Here is a 20,529-nt window from a genome sequence, read left to right on the forward strand (position 1 = left end):
GGTATAAAAAATCTGTCACAGGACCACTGCCAGTGGCAACAGCTGGGTAGCTCAGGGGTCCTGCCGGCACCAGCAGCCAGTCAATTGCAGGGGGTCTCACCACCCACAGCTGCAGGAGAGTTGTCTGCAGAGCCTGGGCTGCTGCTGGGATCCCCTGCTGCTGGCTTTAGCAGATGTTACCGAGCATGCTCAGTTCGTGTGAGCATGCTCAGTATACCTTAAGTAGCAAATTCAGTCAGATAGCAGTTTTTCACACTACACCATTGCTGGTCAGCTGCTGGGGCCTCCAATGTCATGGAGGTTGCTGGAAGTCACTGATTCCATGACTTCCATGATATAATTGTAACCTTATGCATGAAGTTTGTAAATAATTTTTGTTTTTTAAATTGAGACAATAAGGGAGGACAAAGGAGGAGGAGTAGAAAACAACTCTGGAATGGAAGCAAGTGGTTGCAAATCAGCTGAAATAAGTGGAGAGATCTGAAGGGCAGTGAAGACATTGGCACAATGGAAGAGAAAAGTTGTTCCAGGTGTAAGGACAACATACAAAAAGTTAAAAAAAAATACTGAATTTAAAACCTGTTATTTAATTTTGTAATTTAAAAATACACTAAATTCACATTTTTCCACCAGTGTAGAAAAAGTGGTTGTTAGTCATGCTAATTCAGCCCTTGGCAACACTGCGAAGGTCATTGAGAGAGTGTTTCAGTGGTGTTTTTCCACATGGCTTTTCAAAGTTCAATGCATCATCTCCACTTAAACTCCCTTGAACAATACCAAAAAAACAAAAAACAAAAACACGAAACTGATTAAATGCATCTTTTTCTATTATACAAATATTTAGATGCTCCAAGATACTAAAGTAGTCTGAGAAGATCAATTTCACAATTACTTCTAGGCTGTTCCAATGTTAAATCTCAAATAATTACACAACAAACTACAAAGTAACTTGTAGGGTTGCTAACTGTCTAATCGCACAAACCCTGCCCCGCCTCCTACCCCACCCCTTCCCTGAGGCCATGCTCCTGCCCCACCTCTTATCTGAGGCCCCACCCCCCGCTCACCCTTCCCTCCATCGCTCACTTCCCCCCACCCTCACTCTCTTACACCAGGCTGGGGTAGGGGGTGCGGGCTCTGGACTGGGGCTGAGGGGGTCAGAGTGTGGGAGGGGGCTCCAGCTTAGCCTGGGCTAGGAGGTTGGAGCAGGAAGGGGTGTGGGCTCTGGGAGGGAGTTTGGGTGAGGTTCCCGGCCAATAGGAGCTGCAGACTCAGCGCTTGGGGAGTGAGCAGTGCACAGAGACCCCCTGGCTGCCCCTGCGCCTAGGAGCCAGACGGATGTGCCGGTCACTTCCAGGAGCTGTGTGGAGCCAGAACAGGTAGGGAGCCTGCCTTAGCCCCACTGCACCACCGACCAGACTTTTAGTGGCCTACTAAAATCTCCTGGATCGCTTTCAATAGCCACCAGGAGATCAAGGTCAATTCTGGGAGTCTCACGGCCAATCTGGGAGGGTTGGCAACCCTAGGAACTTCTCTCTTTAGACTCCATTGTAGTGTGCTGATCACAAAGTGGATGGCACACACAAACCATGGAGAAATAGACTAAGGCCATGTCTACAAGAGATGAGAGAACTAAGGCCATTTAACTGCTGACTGAAAGCATCCACATGGGGGGTTAATGTATCTTATATTATGTGCATTAACTTCACATCTTTAGTTGATTTGCTTTAACTTCCCTGAGTGTCCCCATGTAGACAAGCCTTAAGACAGACTGCACTTGTGTCTGCTGCTTGTCTCTGACAGAAAAGATTTATTACCATAGCTGTCATTCCCAGTATGTTCTTCAAATGGATTACCTTATCTAAACATAAAATGCAGTCAAATTATTCACTCACTGACTAATATACTACATTCAAAGATCAAATGCATTATAAACTTTTAAATTAACTATAACAGCTTCTTGGTCCATGACTGGAGTTCCTAGGTGATACTGCTATACAAACAATATAATGGGTCCTACTTATAACTAATGACGACGTCATCCTAGAAAAGTCTCTATCATAATGCTACTTTTTGTGCCATTCCTATTAGATTTATTTTCTTGAAATATCACCCAATTTATGATCAGAAATTTATAATTGGGTTGCATCACCTCAATTGATAATTATTTGCCCTTTCTTGCTAGTTGCCTGCAAAAGCAGTTCAGGGTGAGGGGGGGTTTAAGCTGTATCAAAGCTATCCAAATAAACCATAGACAAGTTTCACAATGGATCCTGAACCTCTGATTCACTCCTTATAAGTGCTTTATCTCTTATAATAAGCACTCCTGCACTCCTACTATATGAAGACTCAAGATGCCCTGTGTGCAGATGATTACTGCAATAACCCATGTTAGATTCTCCTTGTTCACAAAAAGTAATGCAATGCAAGAATGCCCTGATTTAATTTGAGCTCCTCCTGTCAGAAACATCAAAACTGGAATCTGAATCAGTCCTTAAGACAGTGATTCTCAAACTTTTGTACTGGTGAACCCTTTCACATAGAAAGCCTCCCAGTGCGACCCCTTCTTATAAATTAAAAACACTTTTTATATATTTAACACCATTATTAATGCTGGAGACAGAGTGGGGTTTGGGGTGGAGGCTGACAGCTTGTGACCCCCCCATGTAAGAACCTTGTGACCCCCTGAGGGGTCCTGACCCCCAGTTTGAGAACCCCTGACTTAAGACAAAAGAGACACGGTTTGACCTTTCAAATTCTTTAGTATGTGCTGAAACACTTAAATCATTTCCCCCATCATCTTTTTTACCATTTTAGAACTTAAGAGATCATAATCAGCCAAAATTTTAAGTCCAATTATAATCAAGTAAATTAAATCTAAATGTGTGCTTATTTAAATTAAACACATTAATTTCCCAAAACAGAAGACTCAGCACCATTTTCTGCAACTATCACATATGCAGTCATCATGCACCATGTATATCATTAACAATGCAAGATCAAGGACCTGATCCAGAAAACTCTTACTACTTATGAGTAAATCTCACATGACTAGTCCCAAGGTTTGCAGGATCAGGCCCCTATGTTGTAACATCATCCTGATGTCATACCATGACAATAAATACCAGAAAACAAAACTTTCCTCCAGTCATAAGGTTCTAGTGCATTCTATGGGGCACAGCAAAAGAGCTAGGAACCAGGAGTGTCTGCAGTTCCAGCCAGTCAACTTTACTTCTTTTTTAGTAGTAGTATTCATCTAGGCCACGCCTGAAAATACATGTCAAGATCAATGCATGTATCTAGATAATTAATATGTTTAAAAAGCTTGACAGATCTGCCAAAGAATGTATGGGATCCTTTACCAAAATATTGGTAATATATGGCTATCTACGAAGAAGAAAAATAAAATACCAAATTTTATATTCACCAAATTGCATTTTGGTAAAATGTATTTACTAGTTTTCCTGAGATCAGCATGATATTGATTTGAGTTATTAGAAGATCTCACTGCACAGTGGCAACACCTTTAAACAATAACAGGCGCAATCTGCAGACAATTTTACAGATTTGCTCAATTTATATCATAAACAATTAGATCTTCATATCTTAAAACAAGGTATTCTAAAAATGTGTACAGAATATACATTTGGATTATCTAAATTACGAGAGAAATGAGGAACATAAAAATTGCCATAATGGATCACACCAGTGTTCCAATTACTTCACTGTGCTGTCTCTGACAGGACACACTGTCAGATATTTTAGAAGCAGGTGCAAGAAACCTTGTAGCAAACAATTATGGGAAAACTTGCCAATACAGCAATATTTTCCCTAGGCCTATCGAGTGACTTATGTCCTGAAGCATGTAGCTATGTCTCTCTCTTTTTTTATTCTTTCTTCAGACTGTCCTATTTAATGAAACCGCAAATATTCTCATTATCCATATTAAAGTCTAGTTCTTCCTTGAATCCTGCTAACGTTTTGGACTCAGTAACGTCTTGTGGGAGTGAATTCCACAAGCTGATTATACATTAAGTTAAAACAAAAAAAATTTCCTTTTCAGTTTTCCATTTATCATCTTACAATTTCATTGTTCTTGTATTATGAGTGGGTAAATAAAAACCATTTAATTTGCCTTCTCGTTACCATTCATTATTTTGCACCTTTATTAGGTACCCTCTTATTCATTTCCTCTCGAAACTAGACTGTTCATTCCTTCCAGTCTCTCTTATATGGAATCCCATGCATACTTCCAACCATTTCTGCTGCCCATCTATGGACTCATTTTATTTCTGCCTTCCCCTTCTCCCTTTTTTTTATTTTTATTTTTTAAAGAGAAGGTGATCAAAAGTGAATTTCAGGAGACAGTATGCTATAGATTCATACAACGGTGTTAAATAATAAAACAGAAAGTGTTTAAAATATCATTCATAATATCATTTGGGATTTTTTGAGCACCACTGCCTGGTGAGATGTTTTCAACAAGCCATATGACGACATGTGAATCTTTTTCCTGAGTCCATAAAATTCATTAGAATACGCAAATGTGATCCAAACTATTCCTTCCAATTTGCATTTGTCAACACTGAATTTCATCTTTGTTAGACTCTTCTGAATTTTCCAGTAGAAAGGACCAAGAAGTAGTAATCTACACAGGAAAGATGGGTTGTTACTATAAAGGAAAGCCTCTAGGTACAGAGCATGCCTTCTATTTCACCTTGCCTTGTTCTTGAAGTTGCTTGACAACCTTCTCTATCAAACTGGCAATTTGGTTCCTCTTGTGACCAATACATCGGATACTTACAGCAAAGTCTCTGAAATCACTGGAGTCCGTAACTCAAAATTACCTTATTTTCACAGTCCAAGTCAATCCTCTTGGTCTTATCTAATTCACTCTTATTGATCTTATTCATAAACATATCATCCCTATAAAACTCTAAAAAAAAAAATTATTACTGAGCTATTATGTGTACTTCCAGTGGAAAAGAACATTATAAAACTAAATTAATCAGAAGGCTACTGGTCTTTGTCTACCTTGCCAACTGAATGAATTGCTTGACTACTGAATCACTGAAGTGCTGCTTTATTCCACAGTTGCATCTATCCATACAGTTATTTTATAGGTATAAATTGTGAAAATGCAGGTTATAGGAAGCTTAAAATGTTTATTGACATAAAGAAAACAAATAAAGGAAAAATTCAGTATAAAACTAGGCACTCAGAGAATCATAAGGCCTAATATTTTAAATGGTTAAGAAAACAGTTATTGATTTCCAAATGTAGCATAGAAAAGAGAAAACTTCAGTATTCCTAGATAATGAGATGACTTATTAAACAAGTAACTAGATTAGTTGCAGCAGCAGCAAAGAATCCTGTGGCACCTTATAGACTAACAGACCAAGACTATAAGGTGCCACAGGATTCTTTGCTGCTTCTACAGAACCAGACTAACACGGCTACCCCTCTGATACTAGATTAGTTGCATTTATATGCTGCTTTAAAGTTACATCCCAGAACCAGCAAAATTAGGAAATATCACAATTTAGGGCCATCAAAAAAGCCTAAATAAAAGGTCATTTGTCCATTTCCATTATTTTTAACAAAGGGCTTGTCTGGTCGGGCGGTTAATCCATATCTTTTTGATGCACATCAGGTAACACACAATACGCAAGCTGCATTAAGATGCCTGTACGATCTTTCAATTTGCACAGCGTGCAAACACAGCAGCAGCTTGCTGTGTACTAGTTCCTGGAAGACATCCCATGGTCCTTTGCTTTGCTGCCAAGCAGTGCGCATTCTGGAATTTTTCTCACTATGCATGGCAAACACCAGGCAGGTTCAAATTTTTTTTAAGAAGTCCCATGTCTCTGCTGTCTTCAACCCATACTTCCTTTCTGGGTGGGCTAATGTTATTTTCAAATTGCTGTTGGCCAGCATGGACCCAACAGTGCTCTGTAGCTATGCTATTCAGAACTCAGCTCTATTTACCTTTATGGAGAAAGTGTTTCTGGGGGAAAACCAGTCCTATGTTCATTTATAGTGTGGCGATTGCACTGGTTATCTTGGGAGACCTGGCTTATCCTCTGCTTCCCTGTTTAATTAAGCTGTTCACGGCTGCTTGGACACAAGGCGGGAATTGTTTAACCACCACCTCAGTAGCTGCAAAATGGTAATGGAGCGAGTATTTGGCCATTTGAAAGGAAGGGGATCCTGTTTGTAGAACAGGTTGGAAGCAGCAGAAAAACAACAAGCCAAAGATTATAGCATGTTGTATTTTGTACAATATTTGTAAGAATAAGCAAGAAAGCCTTGATACTAGGTGGAAGGCTCAAATGCAGAGACTTACTCAGTTGTTTGAATAGAATAGAATCCAACAGAAAATGGAAACTCCTGGGGTAATATTATCAGTAATGCCTACTGCTCTTATTTTGACTGTCAGGCCTGAAACTGTGCAGCTGTACATCTAGATATTAACCCATTGAGGGTGAGAAGGGGAATGGCTTGTGAGCAGTTCTGTGTTATTTACTGGTGGTAGAAATACAACGTTGGGGCAACCCTTATTTTACCATGTGTCTTTGCTTAGACATCTTTGTAAAACCTCGAATTATTTCATACTTAATGATGTTCTGTGTAAAATGAATTGTAGACTCCTTATGAATGAAATTGTCAAGGTTTTTATTATTAAACAGCAATCTATTATGTAACAACTACAAACATACCTTTCATTAAAACAATAGCAAAAAAACAAAAATCAAAGTGCAACAGTGCAAGGCAGTGCTCAACTCAAGGAGGCCTGGGGGGAGCTTAAAGTCACAGGCGAGTATACATCATGCCTCTGCCTCATCTGTTTGTGGCCCTTCTGGTGTTGAGTGTCAAGGCTTGAAGTTAACCAGGAACGATAAAGGGCTCAGAAGAGCTGGGCTCCCAGGTGCAACTGTTCTCAGTGCTTTGAGTTTGGGCCTGTGAAGGGAATGGCTCTGGAGCACTGCTGCAAATGTAGAACAGGGAGGAGTTGCTGTTGTTCCCATTAGCCTGTATTGTCCAGGGGTTTCACAACATGTCTGGGTGCTGATTTATAGGACTACATTAGCAGCTGCTGTAACAGCAACATATGCTGCAACCGGGCATTCTGGCTTTGTATTGCCTCCAGGAGTTGTCTATGCATCTCCGTTTTCTTCAATACTGTCTTTTCCAACGTCACTACTACCCTGGCAACTGCTGAGATCTCGTCTCTTTTCCTCTCCATCTTCAAATACTGCCTCTACCTCTCCACTATTTTCAGGGATTTGAAGGACTCTGAAGTGAAGTCTGTGAACATTTCATCACAAGTTTTTCGTGTTCTCCCCCCTCAGGTTAGCCGGCCACTCAGCTATTGATAAAGGCCCTGCCCTTAAAGATCTGGCCGCTGCAAGCACCATGGTTGCAGGAGTATTAAAGAAGACACAAGCAGTTATTGTTCATATTCTAAAGAGACTGTGATAGCATTTTTAAATGTATTTCTGATTTTACTTCCCTGAGATTCTTCCCAGTCTTGGGGGAACCTCAGAGATGGTAAGCAGTGAAGGAGGAGGACTGGCTGCACTGGGATTTTTGTCTGTGCAAAATATGCTGCTTTACTTTGCCATTGTGCCTTGAAGATTTGGGGGAAAGGGGATTGTTCTCAGCTTGATTTTGTAGTTTTGCTGCACCTTGGAGGTGCTTATATGATGTCAGCGGGGCTAGTGGGGTCAAGCTGGATAGTAATCCCTTCTACCGCCCATTTAAGCTGTCCTGACTCTGAATAATGTTATAGTGAAGTGGGTGATTAGGAGGCAAAGAACGGCCTTATTCAGAGAGGCAAAGAACAGACCAGCAAAGTACACTGTGAAGTTCTTCACAAAGATGGTTCACACAGAAGTACAAGGGAGCTGCAAGCTATATCGGGGAAATGCCATGCAGCTATCCCCCATAATGACTGGACAAAAATAGAGCAATTTCTTATTGTTAGATTCTGCTTTATCTCCTCTGCAGACATGGTGAAAGTGTAGAGAAAAACGGATAGGGTTCTGTAATTATTGCATGAATCATTCATTGTACCTAGCCTTTCTCTATATAAGCCTTGCTATCCCTAAGGTAAAAAGCCCTTTCTCTGCAAGAATGCATGTTTTTATACCTCAACAAGGAGCTGTAGTCTTGCACTGTCCATGTCTGCCTCCCGAAGGCTGAGAATCCTAACCAAAACTTCTTTTCCTGTAACCACTGTCTCAATTAACTGTTGCATTTTGCAGAAATGAATGTTTTCATTACTTGAATCTGACACCAGAGAAGGGGTGAGGTAAAGGCTGCAGCTGCGCCATGCTGCTGGCCGCCATTTTGAGCTGGAAAACTGGACTATGAGGGCATTCACTAGCCAGAACAGATGACAGGAGGGGAAAGAAAAATATTTAGATGGGCAGGTGCCCTTCATATTGGGCCTAAAAACAGTCAATAGTTGGGGCTTTGGCAGAAACATGGGCCAATTGTCTGCCATTTTGGAAATGTGTACAGGGAACTGATCAGACAGCATGGGCCAAAGGGAGCTTTAGAAAGGCTGCTGCTCATATCCTCTTAAAATGGTTGCAGCTGTTGGGCACCTGGAACAGAAGCTAGCACTGCAGTATAGCACAACAACTAATTGTAATGATAGCTACATGCCGAGGTTCCCTCCATAGGATCTGTGTCCTCAGCCCCGGCCCGGGTTGCTGCCTGGGAACAGGATAGGAATCAATCTTGCATACTTCCTAACCAGCATCAGGGTCCTTGCTCACAAAGAGATCCTGGCGTTCTGGGAAGATCTCTTCACAGGCCTCCTTGTGCTCATCTCCTGGTGAGTCTTGCTGTTTGTCCTTGGGAAATGGGTGGGTGAAGGGAGCAGGCAGCAGGCGCCACAACCTTGCTGGGTTGGTGGTTGCGTAACTGTGTGAAATCCTATCCAACTCTTCAAAAAACAAACCAGTTATATGTCGCCTGATGAGATTATTTCCTGGCAATCTCTGCTCTTTATCCGGCACTGGCTGGCAGTTGTGGTCCTTCATGGGCATCTGCTTAGCAACATCCACAAACAGACCTTTATTGTGGTGGCTGGCTACAAAAAGCTTCCTGCACCAATTCTTCTCCCATATGGCGATGAGATTCAGAGTCTCAGCACAGCTCCAAGCGACTGTTTCGGCATGGTGTAGGGCTTCTGGAGTAATATCACAGCACCTGTGATATATTCAAATCCAGGAACAAATAGGCAAAATCGGGCGCAGCAGCAGCTTTTAAATGAGGGTGGGGACATCCGGTCAACTTGACACCAGAGCGGGGGAGGGCATACAGGTAAACAGGTCAGTAATGGACACCCGCAAAGCACCTACTTGAGCTATGCCTATTTCTCAACAGACTGAGATCACAACCTAATGCTGGCAACTGAGCTGCTGACCAAAAAACAGCAAACACGTGAGAATCAAACTGTATCTCAGACCCCTGCTGCATCTAACAACCAGCCCTATGAAGTATTCAAATCATTTAATGTACAAGTTATTTTTGCAATGCATTATGAAGAAACTGGAGATTAGTAATTTAATTTCCTCTAAGATCAATTTGGTTACATTGTGCAGTTGGACCAGATATCTTTTACCCCACGATACACTAGAAATGGCAATTATTGATATCAGAAACTCTGACAATTCAGAATCTACCATTTCAAAATAATGAATACAATTCACCTTTATATACAGTAGTTTCTTCCAAGTTTCTTGAAGCTCTCTACAAACATTAAAGAATTAGTTCTCACAACACTCTTCTGAGGACAGGGTTTTTTCTCCATCTGTACATGGGAATACCATGACACAGTAGGTAAAGTGACTTGCTCAGTATCCCAAACCAAGTCAGTGGCAAAGCCAAGAACAGAATCCTAGTTTTGAACTTTCACCAACAGACTTTTTTCCACAGAGCTCACAGCTATTCCTTAAGGCTAACAGTCCTGTTTTTATTTTACATCAGAAGGCATTTATTACTGTAAGGGAGAGCTAAAGAAAAATATGAGCCAGATGTAGAGCGCAGCTACATGAGTATCTTTTATGTGCAAGAGTGTTTCTGGATAAAAGACTGCACTTGACCTGTGGAAGAAATGGATTCAAAGCAAAGGAGGCATTACTTTTCCTAATGTACACAGCTCTTGCCCAGGCTGCAGACATAAGTTAAGAACAAACTCATAGCTGGAGACCAGACCAGTTCATCTGTATGTTAGTTTTGCTCAAAATAGATATTAGTCTTATAAGAATGTATTTCGTGTTTAGACTCTATGAAACGCTTGTAAATTGCTGCATACATTAATCTCACTGGTAATGTCCATATTCCATGCTATAAGAAAATAGGTACATTTTGCTTTATAACAACTTTGAAAATGTTTGCTTGTGAACTCAGGCACGGGAATCATCCCCCTCACCCATCCTGAAGGACTATCAAAATCAGATGGGCCATCAAAGAATATTGCAATATAAAGGATTAGTTAATGGCCCTATCACACCTTGGAAATGCTATGTGCAAGAAAGCTCATCCTGTGGACTTGGAAGCTGAATGAAGGAAATAAAACAAGGTCACAGGAAAAATATCAATCTTTTTGGCTGTATGAACTCTGACAAGGCCAGAGACTAAACTGAAGCCAGAGATCCCCCGGGGCTGCCTCCTAGGTCCTCCCTGAAAGACACTTAGAATTGACAGATCACTCCAACTCTGTCATTCTTAGGGATTTAGATAACATTTGTGTGCATATGTTTGCTTGCTTTACCCTGTAAATAACTAACGCTCTTATTCCTTTTCCTAGTTAATAAACCTTTAGCTAGTTCACTGCAGCACTGTCTACCGGCCTCGTCTTTGGTGTAAATTCTAGGGTACAATTGATCTGGGGTAAGTAACTAGTTTCTTGGGACTGGGAGCAACCTGAATGTGGTGTGATTTTTTGTGTAAGTAACCACTGATCACTAAGTCCAGATTGTCTGGGTGGCAAGATAGACTGGAGGATGTAAGGGGACTGACAGTGACTCCATGGTAAGCCTGGTATAGTGATACAGGAGTTCACATTTGTTGCTAGCTTGGTGAAATCTAATTATACAACATACCACCAGTTTGTGGTATTGGCCCTGTTTTTGACAGTCTGTACTGAGATAGCCATTCACAGTCATGAGCCACTCTAGACAGTGTGACATAGACTTTGATATGATTTGCATTTTCTGTGCTCTTATACTGTTATGGAATAGCTTGTTCAAGAAGTATATCACATAAAGTTTTCTTTTAGTAATATAATTTATGCTTAATCTTGCTCATGTTGGAGAGCTATATGATCTGAGTTTCCTACCATAGGGCACTTTTTTCAATTTTTACGTTATAGCTGTACAATGTAAATTGACAAGTACAGTAGTTAGGGAGATAGAACATTGAATAAAGTTATTTTACCTTCTGTAAGGCGTAGAATTAGTAGAAAATCTACTAGTAGAAGAGTAAGTCCTAACAGATTGAATGTACTTATACACTACACTACCATGAGAAGAGGTTTTAGGACAAGGAACCACAACCTTCTCAAATGCAGCATTTTTCTATCTATATGTAATGGCTTTCATTTTGGTATGACTGATCCAAAACCAGAGGCTTCTATTACCAATGCTCTCCAACTAAGTTACTGGGTTCTAAAATATCTGTATCAACTCAGCTATCATTGTGGATAGCTCAATGGAGACTTCTGCTCAAAAAAGCAGATAAAATGTTAGTGTGCATAAGGAATGGGATGGAGAATAATACAGAAAATACTATAATGCATTACATGAATCAATTGTCCACCCTCCCCTGGAAAATTGTTTTCAATATTGGTTACTTCATCTCAAAAAGAATATCGCAGCATTAGAGGAAATGCAGAAGAGTGACAAAACTGATCAGGGTTTGGGAAGGGATCTGATAACAATATAAAAAATAACAAATGGTACAGAGAACCTAGACAGGGAACTGCGACTCTCCCCATCACATAATACAAAATCAAGGGGACTTGTTATGAAATTGAAAGATAGCAAATGCAAAACATAAAACAAAATATTTTCACATAAAATATAATTCGATAATGGAACTTCTTGCCACATGATATTGTTGAAGCCAAAAAATGACCAGGATTCAAAGAGAGACTCAACATTTATATGGATAACAAAAATACAGAGTTTTAAAAATAAATACAAAAAGAAAAATTAAAATAACTGTCAAATCTCATTCTTAAAGTTTTTAGTCAATCTCTGACTATTATGGGTTAGGAGGAAACTCCCTTAGGGGGCTGATTATCCCACATCTACTTACTATGGGGTTTCTTAAACCTTCCTCTGAAGTTGATGGTCTCCTGCTCACAGTGCACCCACAAAGCTGCAATATTACTACCAGAAGTTGTCATCTTTTTGAAGGTTTTTTTCATGTGTTTAAGAAAGCAACCAGTTCCTATTTATTAAGCAAAATGTGGACGATCCTAGAACACTGTTTAAAAAAAACTAGAAAACATCTGACTATATCTCGACCTTGGGGTGCTCAACGAAGCCATAAAGTATTAGATATTGATACATATTTCAAAGGAAAACAAAATACTGGTTTACAAATAATCAGAAATCATTCCCATATACAGAGAAGTAAGGCAATTTTCTCAGATCAAAGCATATGAAAATGGAAAATTGTGATGAACAAGAACATATGAAATAATTTAGCATCACTATATTCTGCAATTATTCAGTTACCTCAAAACTTTTGGCAAGTTTCTTCAGTATCTTTAATTACAGAAATGTAAGCCAATGCAACATCTGCAATTTCTCTTTATATCATGCAATTCTTGAAAGCCAAAAAATGTCATGGTGTAATGACCTGCATATGATTCAAAGAAGTGTTTTGAATAGATTTCAATGGGCTATCTGAGTAGCTTGAAACAGAGATAGTGAAGGTTTATTAGATGATAGTATATAAACTGTCAAATTGATCATAATACCCATTTGTACAGCTGAGACATAACATTTGGTCCTTAAATAATTTTAGCCTTCCTTTATAGGAATTGAGAAGAATTCAATTAGATAATTTATTGCAAACATTTGGAACTGCTGAGATGCCATATGAGAAAGAGGATTGTAATTTTTACAGTAATACCCACAATTCCTCAAGGGACAATACCAACTTAAAAAAATCCCACTACAGCTACAAGGAATATCTAAGGTTACGATAACTGAAAGATTTGTGTATGTGGGGTGGGGGATAATTTGTTTACTCTGTCCAAGTGCTCCCTATATCCTATCCCCTCAACACTGCCGAAAATGAACCAGTTTCACTGCAGGCAGGGTCTCCAACTCTGTAACAGAAGAGCAGAATTTGCACCTAAAGAATTACAAAACAAGTTTTCAAATAACCTTGTTAATTTTACACATAACAATACCACCCATACCCGTGCCTTGTGAAATATATTTGGCAAGTCTAATAAAAAACTAAACCACTATAAAATTGTCAAAATTAGCATGATGGCAAAGTCAATATAAGAATGTCGTGAAACTTGAACCCAGAGTTCAGTGGTCTGTCCCCAATAGTATTCAAACCATCCAGCTATCAACTGGGTAACACATGGGCTGGAACACTATCCAACAGTTTGGGAGAGCTAGGCTGTTTAACAATTGCACAACGTTAGTATTCAATGGTTTTTGAAATAGCATAAAAGAAAGTGACACACTTAAAACACCACCTGGAAATGGTCTAAAAAGGAAGGATCTCCGCCAAAGAAACAAAAAGGAAGGAAAAGGACTAATGAACATCACATCTAGGAACAAAACTCCACAAAAATCAATGTTAATACTTATGGCCTGGAATTTTGAAAGAGTGTATGAGTTAATAGTGCTGCTGTTCACCAGGAAACTGGTACAAGATCTCAGGAACCTATTCTATGCTGGAGAATGCACGGAGAGCCAACAGTCAGTCTTACAACAAAACAGAAGATGTGATCTAATTGTACAGTCTACTCTTATCTGCATAAATAAAAAACAACAGATGGAGTAGCCATATGAATGCAACATGAACACCTTCAGTAACTGCCTAGAAATCTAAGAAAATACCATCAAACAATTAAAAAATTGGGAATGGCCAAAAAAAAAATTTGTTTAATATTATGATGTGTCCATTGTGAGCACAGGCCTAAAACAACTCCTTAAAGACTTTTTATCAGGGATGTCACCTCCTAGGAGGAGCAAGAGATACACCAGAGAAGGAATGGAATATATTAGGGCACTGATGTGAAGGTAAAGTAAATCTTCCCTTCTATCAGAACAGATTGAAGGATATTGAAACATTCAGAGCTGTGTAGCGCAGCCAGTAAATAAAATGTATTTACATAGAGGCATTAGTATGACCATAGGCAGAGGATGGCTAGGGATAGTCTATCTCTTGACATGTTATTTTCTAAGCCACCCCACCACCCACATACATGGCCAGCTAAGCAGGCAAAGCCCCATATCCAGGGGCACAAGGGCCAGGAAGGGGATAGGATGTTGCAGGGGAAGGTCTCGCCTATGCACTGGGTTCCCTGCAGATAGAACAGGATTCCTCATCCCAGCACAGCGCACTGGCTCCTGAGCAGCACTCCCTGGGAAAGCTGAAAAGTTCTGGTTGTGAGAGGCTCTGTCTGACAAGGAGGTTCCGAAGTTGCATCTGGAGCAGGTCACAAGGAAAGAGGAGCTGTGGCATCTGGAGAGCCCCAGCAGATGAGCTGGAGAGACCTGTGCAAGTGGAGATTTGGGGGGGGTTCTCAGAGGAGAAGAGGATGGCGCTGGTGCAGAACAGAGAGTAGAGTTTGCTAGGAAGGAATATAACAATCTACAAATGTTTGAAGAGCATTACTGTCAAGAGGGGATAGGAATTATTTAATGAGGTACATAGAAGTAACAACTAACAGGAAGGAATTAAGAAAAAATTAGGCTAAAATGTCAGGAAAACTCAAGCAAGATGTATTAGCATATGAGAGAGTCTGCCAAAGGAAGAGATGGAAACCACATTACTTAGGACTTATAAAACCAGACAAAACTTTAGGAAATATACTAGAAGTAAAAATCCCATAGTGACAAAGAGATGGAAAGGGTGACTTGCTGGGACATTTCTATTCCAAACTTCCAAGCTTCTACGAATTTTTAATCAAATGGAAAGAATCTCTTGTCTCAGGATACTTTAAAGGTTTTTTTTTTTTTTTTAAAGAATCTTGTCTTTGGTTAAGATATCTTTTGCAATAAAACCATTTTTAAGAGCAGAGTTAAAGAGATGATATATCTGTTTCTTTTAAATCTTAAATCTTTCAATAGCGTCTCCAACTCAAACTCAGGATATATATTTCTTTATATTCCATTTCATATAAATAAATTGTTCACAGAGTCACAATTAAGTTGATTTTAGAAAACTTTTGCTGCTGCAGATACAGAAAGCTATCCAGCAGGGGGAGCACAAGAAACTATCCCCTGAATTGCTAGCATAACTACTGCAACAAACACTTATATACTCGTTGTAGGCTCCCTAATCACTTAAAAAATTAAAACTAACATCACCCACATGAGATATCTCCATTTTAGATATGGGTTAACTAAGGCAAAGATAAGTGAAGTGACTTGTCTAAAACTGAACAGAGAGTAGTAGCAAACCAATGACCAGAACTCAAACGCTGATAGCTAGTTCTGACCACGACCCAAAGGACAATACTTGTTCTCTGGCTTTGATTATATTATTGAAGAGGTCTATGAAATATGGATACAGAATACATCAAAACTATATTGCCAGAAACAAAACAAGAGGGGTTGTGTGACAACTGGGGAGAAAGGAAAATAGTTTATTTTCCAGCAAAAGGCAAAAAATAAAAATGATAAAAGTACCTGACAGTATCTCTTTAAAAGTAATAATAATAATAATAATAATTAATAGTTTCTACAGGAGATAAGATATGTTAGTGAAATTGTCACAGGACTTTGATAAAAGTGATTAATGTAAGAAAACTGAACCTGATAGGTTCATTTTATCATGTTCTTCACAATACACAAAAGCAAAGAATTAACTAGTTGAGAAAGATAGATGCTTAAGCAATTGTACAAATCCCTCTTCTCCTGTGCACAAGTTGTCACTCCTTCATTAGTGCAATGTAATGAAAACCACACATATCCTTGAATGTGCAATCTGAAAATATTACATAATAAGCAAAACTAGAAGTTTTCTAGATAGCATATGTCAAATGTACCCATAAGTAATTCTGATGTATGCACAAACAGATATGATTTTTTTCTTCCTCTCAATAGAAAATAGTTACCACAGCAACCGCCACATCTTATGGAAAAATGGTTCCTCATTACAAAACAAAAAACACACAAGTGAAAGATTGTACTTGGTGATAAAAAAGCTGTGGATTTCAAAAATATCTTAAGAGCATCTGATGTGCCAATTTACTTCTTTGTCACTTTCTTTCCACCAAGAGCACTGTGAAGTGCATAAAAAATGGATCCAGCTAATACATTACTGAGGAAGTTCTGGGTAATTTCCAGCTGTGACTATGTTATCAGTCCTCTTACAACACGTGCAGAGAAGAGTGCTGGCATGTCCTCTTCTGACCCTCAATTTTATTCCTCCTTACATCAAAGTAATGTAGAATCAGATGGATTGTTTACTTAATCTTTTTATTACAGAATGTAGTGTGTGTGTCAAAACAGGGCTATGTTTTAATTTGTTTTCAGAGAACAAACATTGATAAGATATTATTCCACTTCTATGACAAAGAGCAGCAGTGCGAATTTACCATCTTCAGATTACTAGTGGCTAATTATTTCAACATAGCTGGATTCCTTACTTGTGTTTGTTTTCCCTCTTAATATTTCCTTCTCCCCATTTTAATAGTTTAATAACATCCTCAGCAATAAGTTGAGAAGCTCTGCCTGAGGCTGCAGCTTTAAATTTGAAACTATCTGCCTGATTTAGCATTCAGTTTTCTCATATCCCTTTTTGGAATTAAAATTCCTTGTGTTTTAGAATCCTTTTGAGTCAGAAAAGTTCATCAACAGAGTACATATATTGTTTTCACCTGTGAGGGTTTCTTTTAAACTGCTAAAAAGAAAGGCATCTGAACTATTGACCATTCCTGTAATTCATATGTATTCATTATCCTCATTTTATCGAAGTAGGAAACCTTCTTGTATGCAGCCACATACAATATTTTACTAATTTCTCTTTCGGCAGATGATTTGTCCTCTCTTTCATTACAACTATAGTTTTTTTAAAAAAATAACTTTTCAGAATGAACTAAAATGTTTATGCTTCATCTCCAGTCCTGATAGACAGGTATGAATTTCTTTTATCTTTTGTTTAGAGAAAGTTTCCCTTATAAAACTATTGTTCCATAGGTTAAAATAAAAGTCAATGATTATTTCAAATAAACATTTTATAAACAATACTCTCAGAATTAGTCCTTTCATATTGTTTAATAAAAAGTATGCTTGTGAATTCATTATCTATTTTCTCAGGTTACAAAGAAATTTATTCCTCTCCTCTACCAAAACCCCAGATACACCTCCTGCAGGTTATAACACCAGTAAGCGTTACAATTTACTAAAACATTTAAGAGAGCCATTTATCCTTCAGTCATGGATTTCGGACACTAACATGTAACAGCAATAGGCAGCAGCACAAATGCAACTTTGCCTTTTCTAGAGCGGAAAACACAGTAAACGCAAGTGCAAGTAGTCAAATTCTTATCAACAAGACTGCTAACATTTGCCGGGGGGGGGGGGGGATTCTATTTAATCCACTTTAATCTCTCTGATTTTGCAGCACCTCATTAAACGGTAATATTTTGACTTTCATTGTTAAAAGGAAGCAAGTGAGACATTTTAGGGCAAGCACAGAAGTATTTCTTTCTAAAATGCCTGCAGTTCACTGTCACTTTCAATATCGTCCATACAGTGCTCGTTACTGAACCCTACACATGGATATTCATGGCTTATTAAGAAAAAAATCTGTTCTCTCCACCCACACAGGAATACTATAGCTTTGATATTTTGTGACCTCATGAACACATATATAACAACAAAACAAAATCAGGCTAGTTCTGTTAAGGAGTGTGCTGTTGAGAAAAAAAAATTAACGTTAGTTTACTTGAATCAGTTTACCTCTGTGTCAAATCCTGTAAACCAGGAATTGTTGCCCAAAGAAATGTAAATCAATATGTGTTTTATTATAGTTGTTGTCACTTGGAGTATATCACTATCATTTAAACCCCCACAAAACAAGCCCTTTTCTTTACCTATAAGGGAAAGAGGTGGTGGGATAAATTGAGAGATTTAATCTATATTTTAGATTAATGTGGTATCAAAGTCATTTACTAATTAGAGACAAAATGCAAGGATTATGAACAAAACCTCTTCATATGGTGATCAGCATTCACTTGGGTCTTCATAGACCAAGTAATACAATATTTTAACAAAAAACTGTATTAAATCAGCATATGACCAAGCAGGCTAGAGAGATGTTATTCATATTCCCTATTGTCCATAGTTTTTTTTTATTCTAGATGTACCAGATAACATTTTTCTACCCTTGCATTGACATTTTGATCTTTCTGCAGAATTTAATAAGGTGAAACCAAGTGGCACACAAAATGTGATAGGAAATGCATGCACTAGAAACAAATAGTCATCATAAACCTATTTAATTAGTCTTTTGTATATTCAGTACAATTTTGCTAACCATTTTCCAAAAAAAATCCAATCATTTTGATCTTAAAAGAAATAATATATAAAATGCCACCAGAGTACAAAAAGAAAAGTGAAGAAAAAGAAAAGGGATCCATGCTAAAACATTCTGACTAATCCTGGAAAGCTGCCTAATTTCCTGAGATCAGACCCGTTTTCATTCACCTTTTAATAATTTAACCCACCAAGTTTGCAGGTAGGGTTAAAAGCATTTTTTATGCAGGTAGGGTTAAAAGCATTCTGCAGGTTTGATATGTCAGTCTTACAAGCCTAGGAACTAAACCCCAACACTTGCCCAAGAACAGTCAAGCTCAGTTACTCTGAGTAATAGCATCCACCTTAAATATTTAATGGGTTTTAAAAAAAAAAGGATTAACGTCCGCAGATAGTTTTTTGCAGGAGATAGAAACTGCACCTTAGGTACTGCCCCTGACCGACCGCTATTACCACACCTAAGAATCTGGACACTTCGCTAAGGAAAGAAGGGCAAACGTTATGACCATATACATACATCCAAGGAGATATCTGGGTGCATGTATGTATCAGGTACCTATAACAGACAAGAAGGCAGCTATACAGACAGGCGCATAATGCACAGCTGTAGAATACGTAGATGGATTGAGACAATTCTAGCCACTGTGCAGAGGACAGTACATAACCTATCACAGACAATATATTAATGCTGCACTAATAGATGAATACTGCAAAGACACTGATGTTCGTTACTGACACAGAGCTGCAGCCTGACATACAAACAGCTGGGACCGATAACCGAAAGAGGACGAATGAATGAGCCGACAGACACACCGAGCCAGACCCCGGAGACGGAGAGAGCTGGGACAGAGCCAGCCTCCCAGACACAGAGTCCCGGTGGGCAGAGCGAGGCAGACAGAGCCACAAGGGCGCGAGAAAAGCAGAGAGGGGCACACACCAGGGCACGGCCCGGGGGAGGGGCAGGGGCGCAGCCAGGCGCGGTTGGCGGCGGGGCACGGGCAGGCAGCTCCCCGCGCAGCCCCAGCCCCCTTACCTGGCAGTAGGTGCCGGTGACCCCGGCGGGGCAGGCGCAGCTGTAGGCAGGCTGGGGCTGGGGCAGGCGGCGGGGGGCGGCGGGGCCCCGGGCCGGCGCCGGGGAGCAGGTGCCGTTGTTCCAGCAGGGCTGGCTGAGGCAGGGGTCCCCCGCGGGGCCGGGGGACGCGGCGCTGAGCGGCCCGGAGAGGCAGGCGCGGCGCTGGGCCAGGCTGAGCAGCAGCAGCAGGAGCGGGACGGCGCGGGACATGGCGCTGCAGCGGCGGCCGGGGCTCGGGGCCGCTGTGCGGCGGCGGCGGCGGCAGAGGACACGGAGGCTGCAGCTACGCGGCGCTTCTCAGCTGCTCCGCGGCGCCGCTTGCCGGAACAACGTGCGGGCGGAGACTAGGGCGGGGAGGCGCCGGGCTGCCGGGATCTTTCCCGCCCAAGTGCCCGGCAGAGGGCGCCCGGCCGCGGCTGGGAGGGGAGCGGGGCGGGCTGGGGGCGGCTGGAGGGAACCCGGGGCACCCGCCGCAGGGAGACCAGCCTGGGAACACGCCCCTTGTCACGGGTTAGGGCTGGTGGGAGCAGCGCCCGCCCCCCAGTGTAGCGACGGGGCAGAGCTGGCTGGAGCGCGGAGGAGGCGGTGGGGGTGGCAGGGTTGGGGTAGATAATGGAGCCGGCACAACCTGCCTTTTGTCCGTGCACAGGTCGCGGCGGGGTTGTTGGCGCGCTGCAGGGTGAGTGCAGCCCGCAGGAG

At 40.5% G+C, this 20,529-nt stretch overlaps 1 protein-coding gene across 1 annotated transcript in view; it reads right to left on the reverse strand.

Annotated features, from left to right (window-relative positions):
* The window catches only part of DNER (delta/notch like EGF repeat containing), a 279,307-nt gene extending 259,149 nt beyond the window's left edge, over nucleotides 1–20,158 (reverse strand). Inside the window, exon 1 of the mRNA XM_045031472.1 lies at nucleotides 19,792–20,158. Coding sequence (XP_044887407.1) covers nucleotides 19,792–20,040 — 249 coding nt within the window. The 5' untranslated portion in view covers nucleotides 20,041–20,158. The remainder of the gene's footprint in view (nucleotides 1–19,791) is intronic.
* Nucleotides 20,159–20,529: the final 371 nt, after the last annotated feature.

This window comes from Mauremys mutica, chromosome 9 (genome assembly GCF_020497125.1).
Source record: "Mauremys mutica isolate MM-2020 ecotype Southern chromosome 9, ASM2049712v1, whole genome shotgun sequence".
Classification (NCBI taxonomy): Eukaryota; Metazoa; Chordata; order Testudines; family Geoemydidae; genus Mauremys; species Mauremys mutica.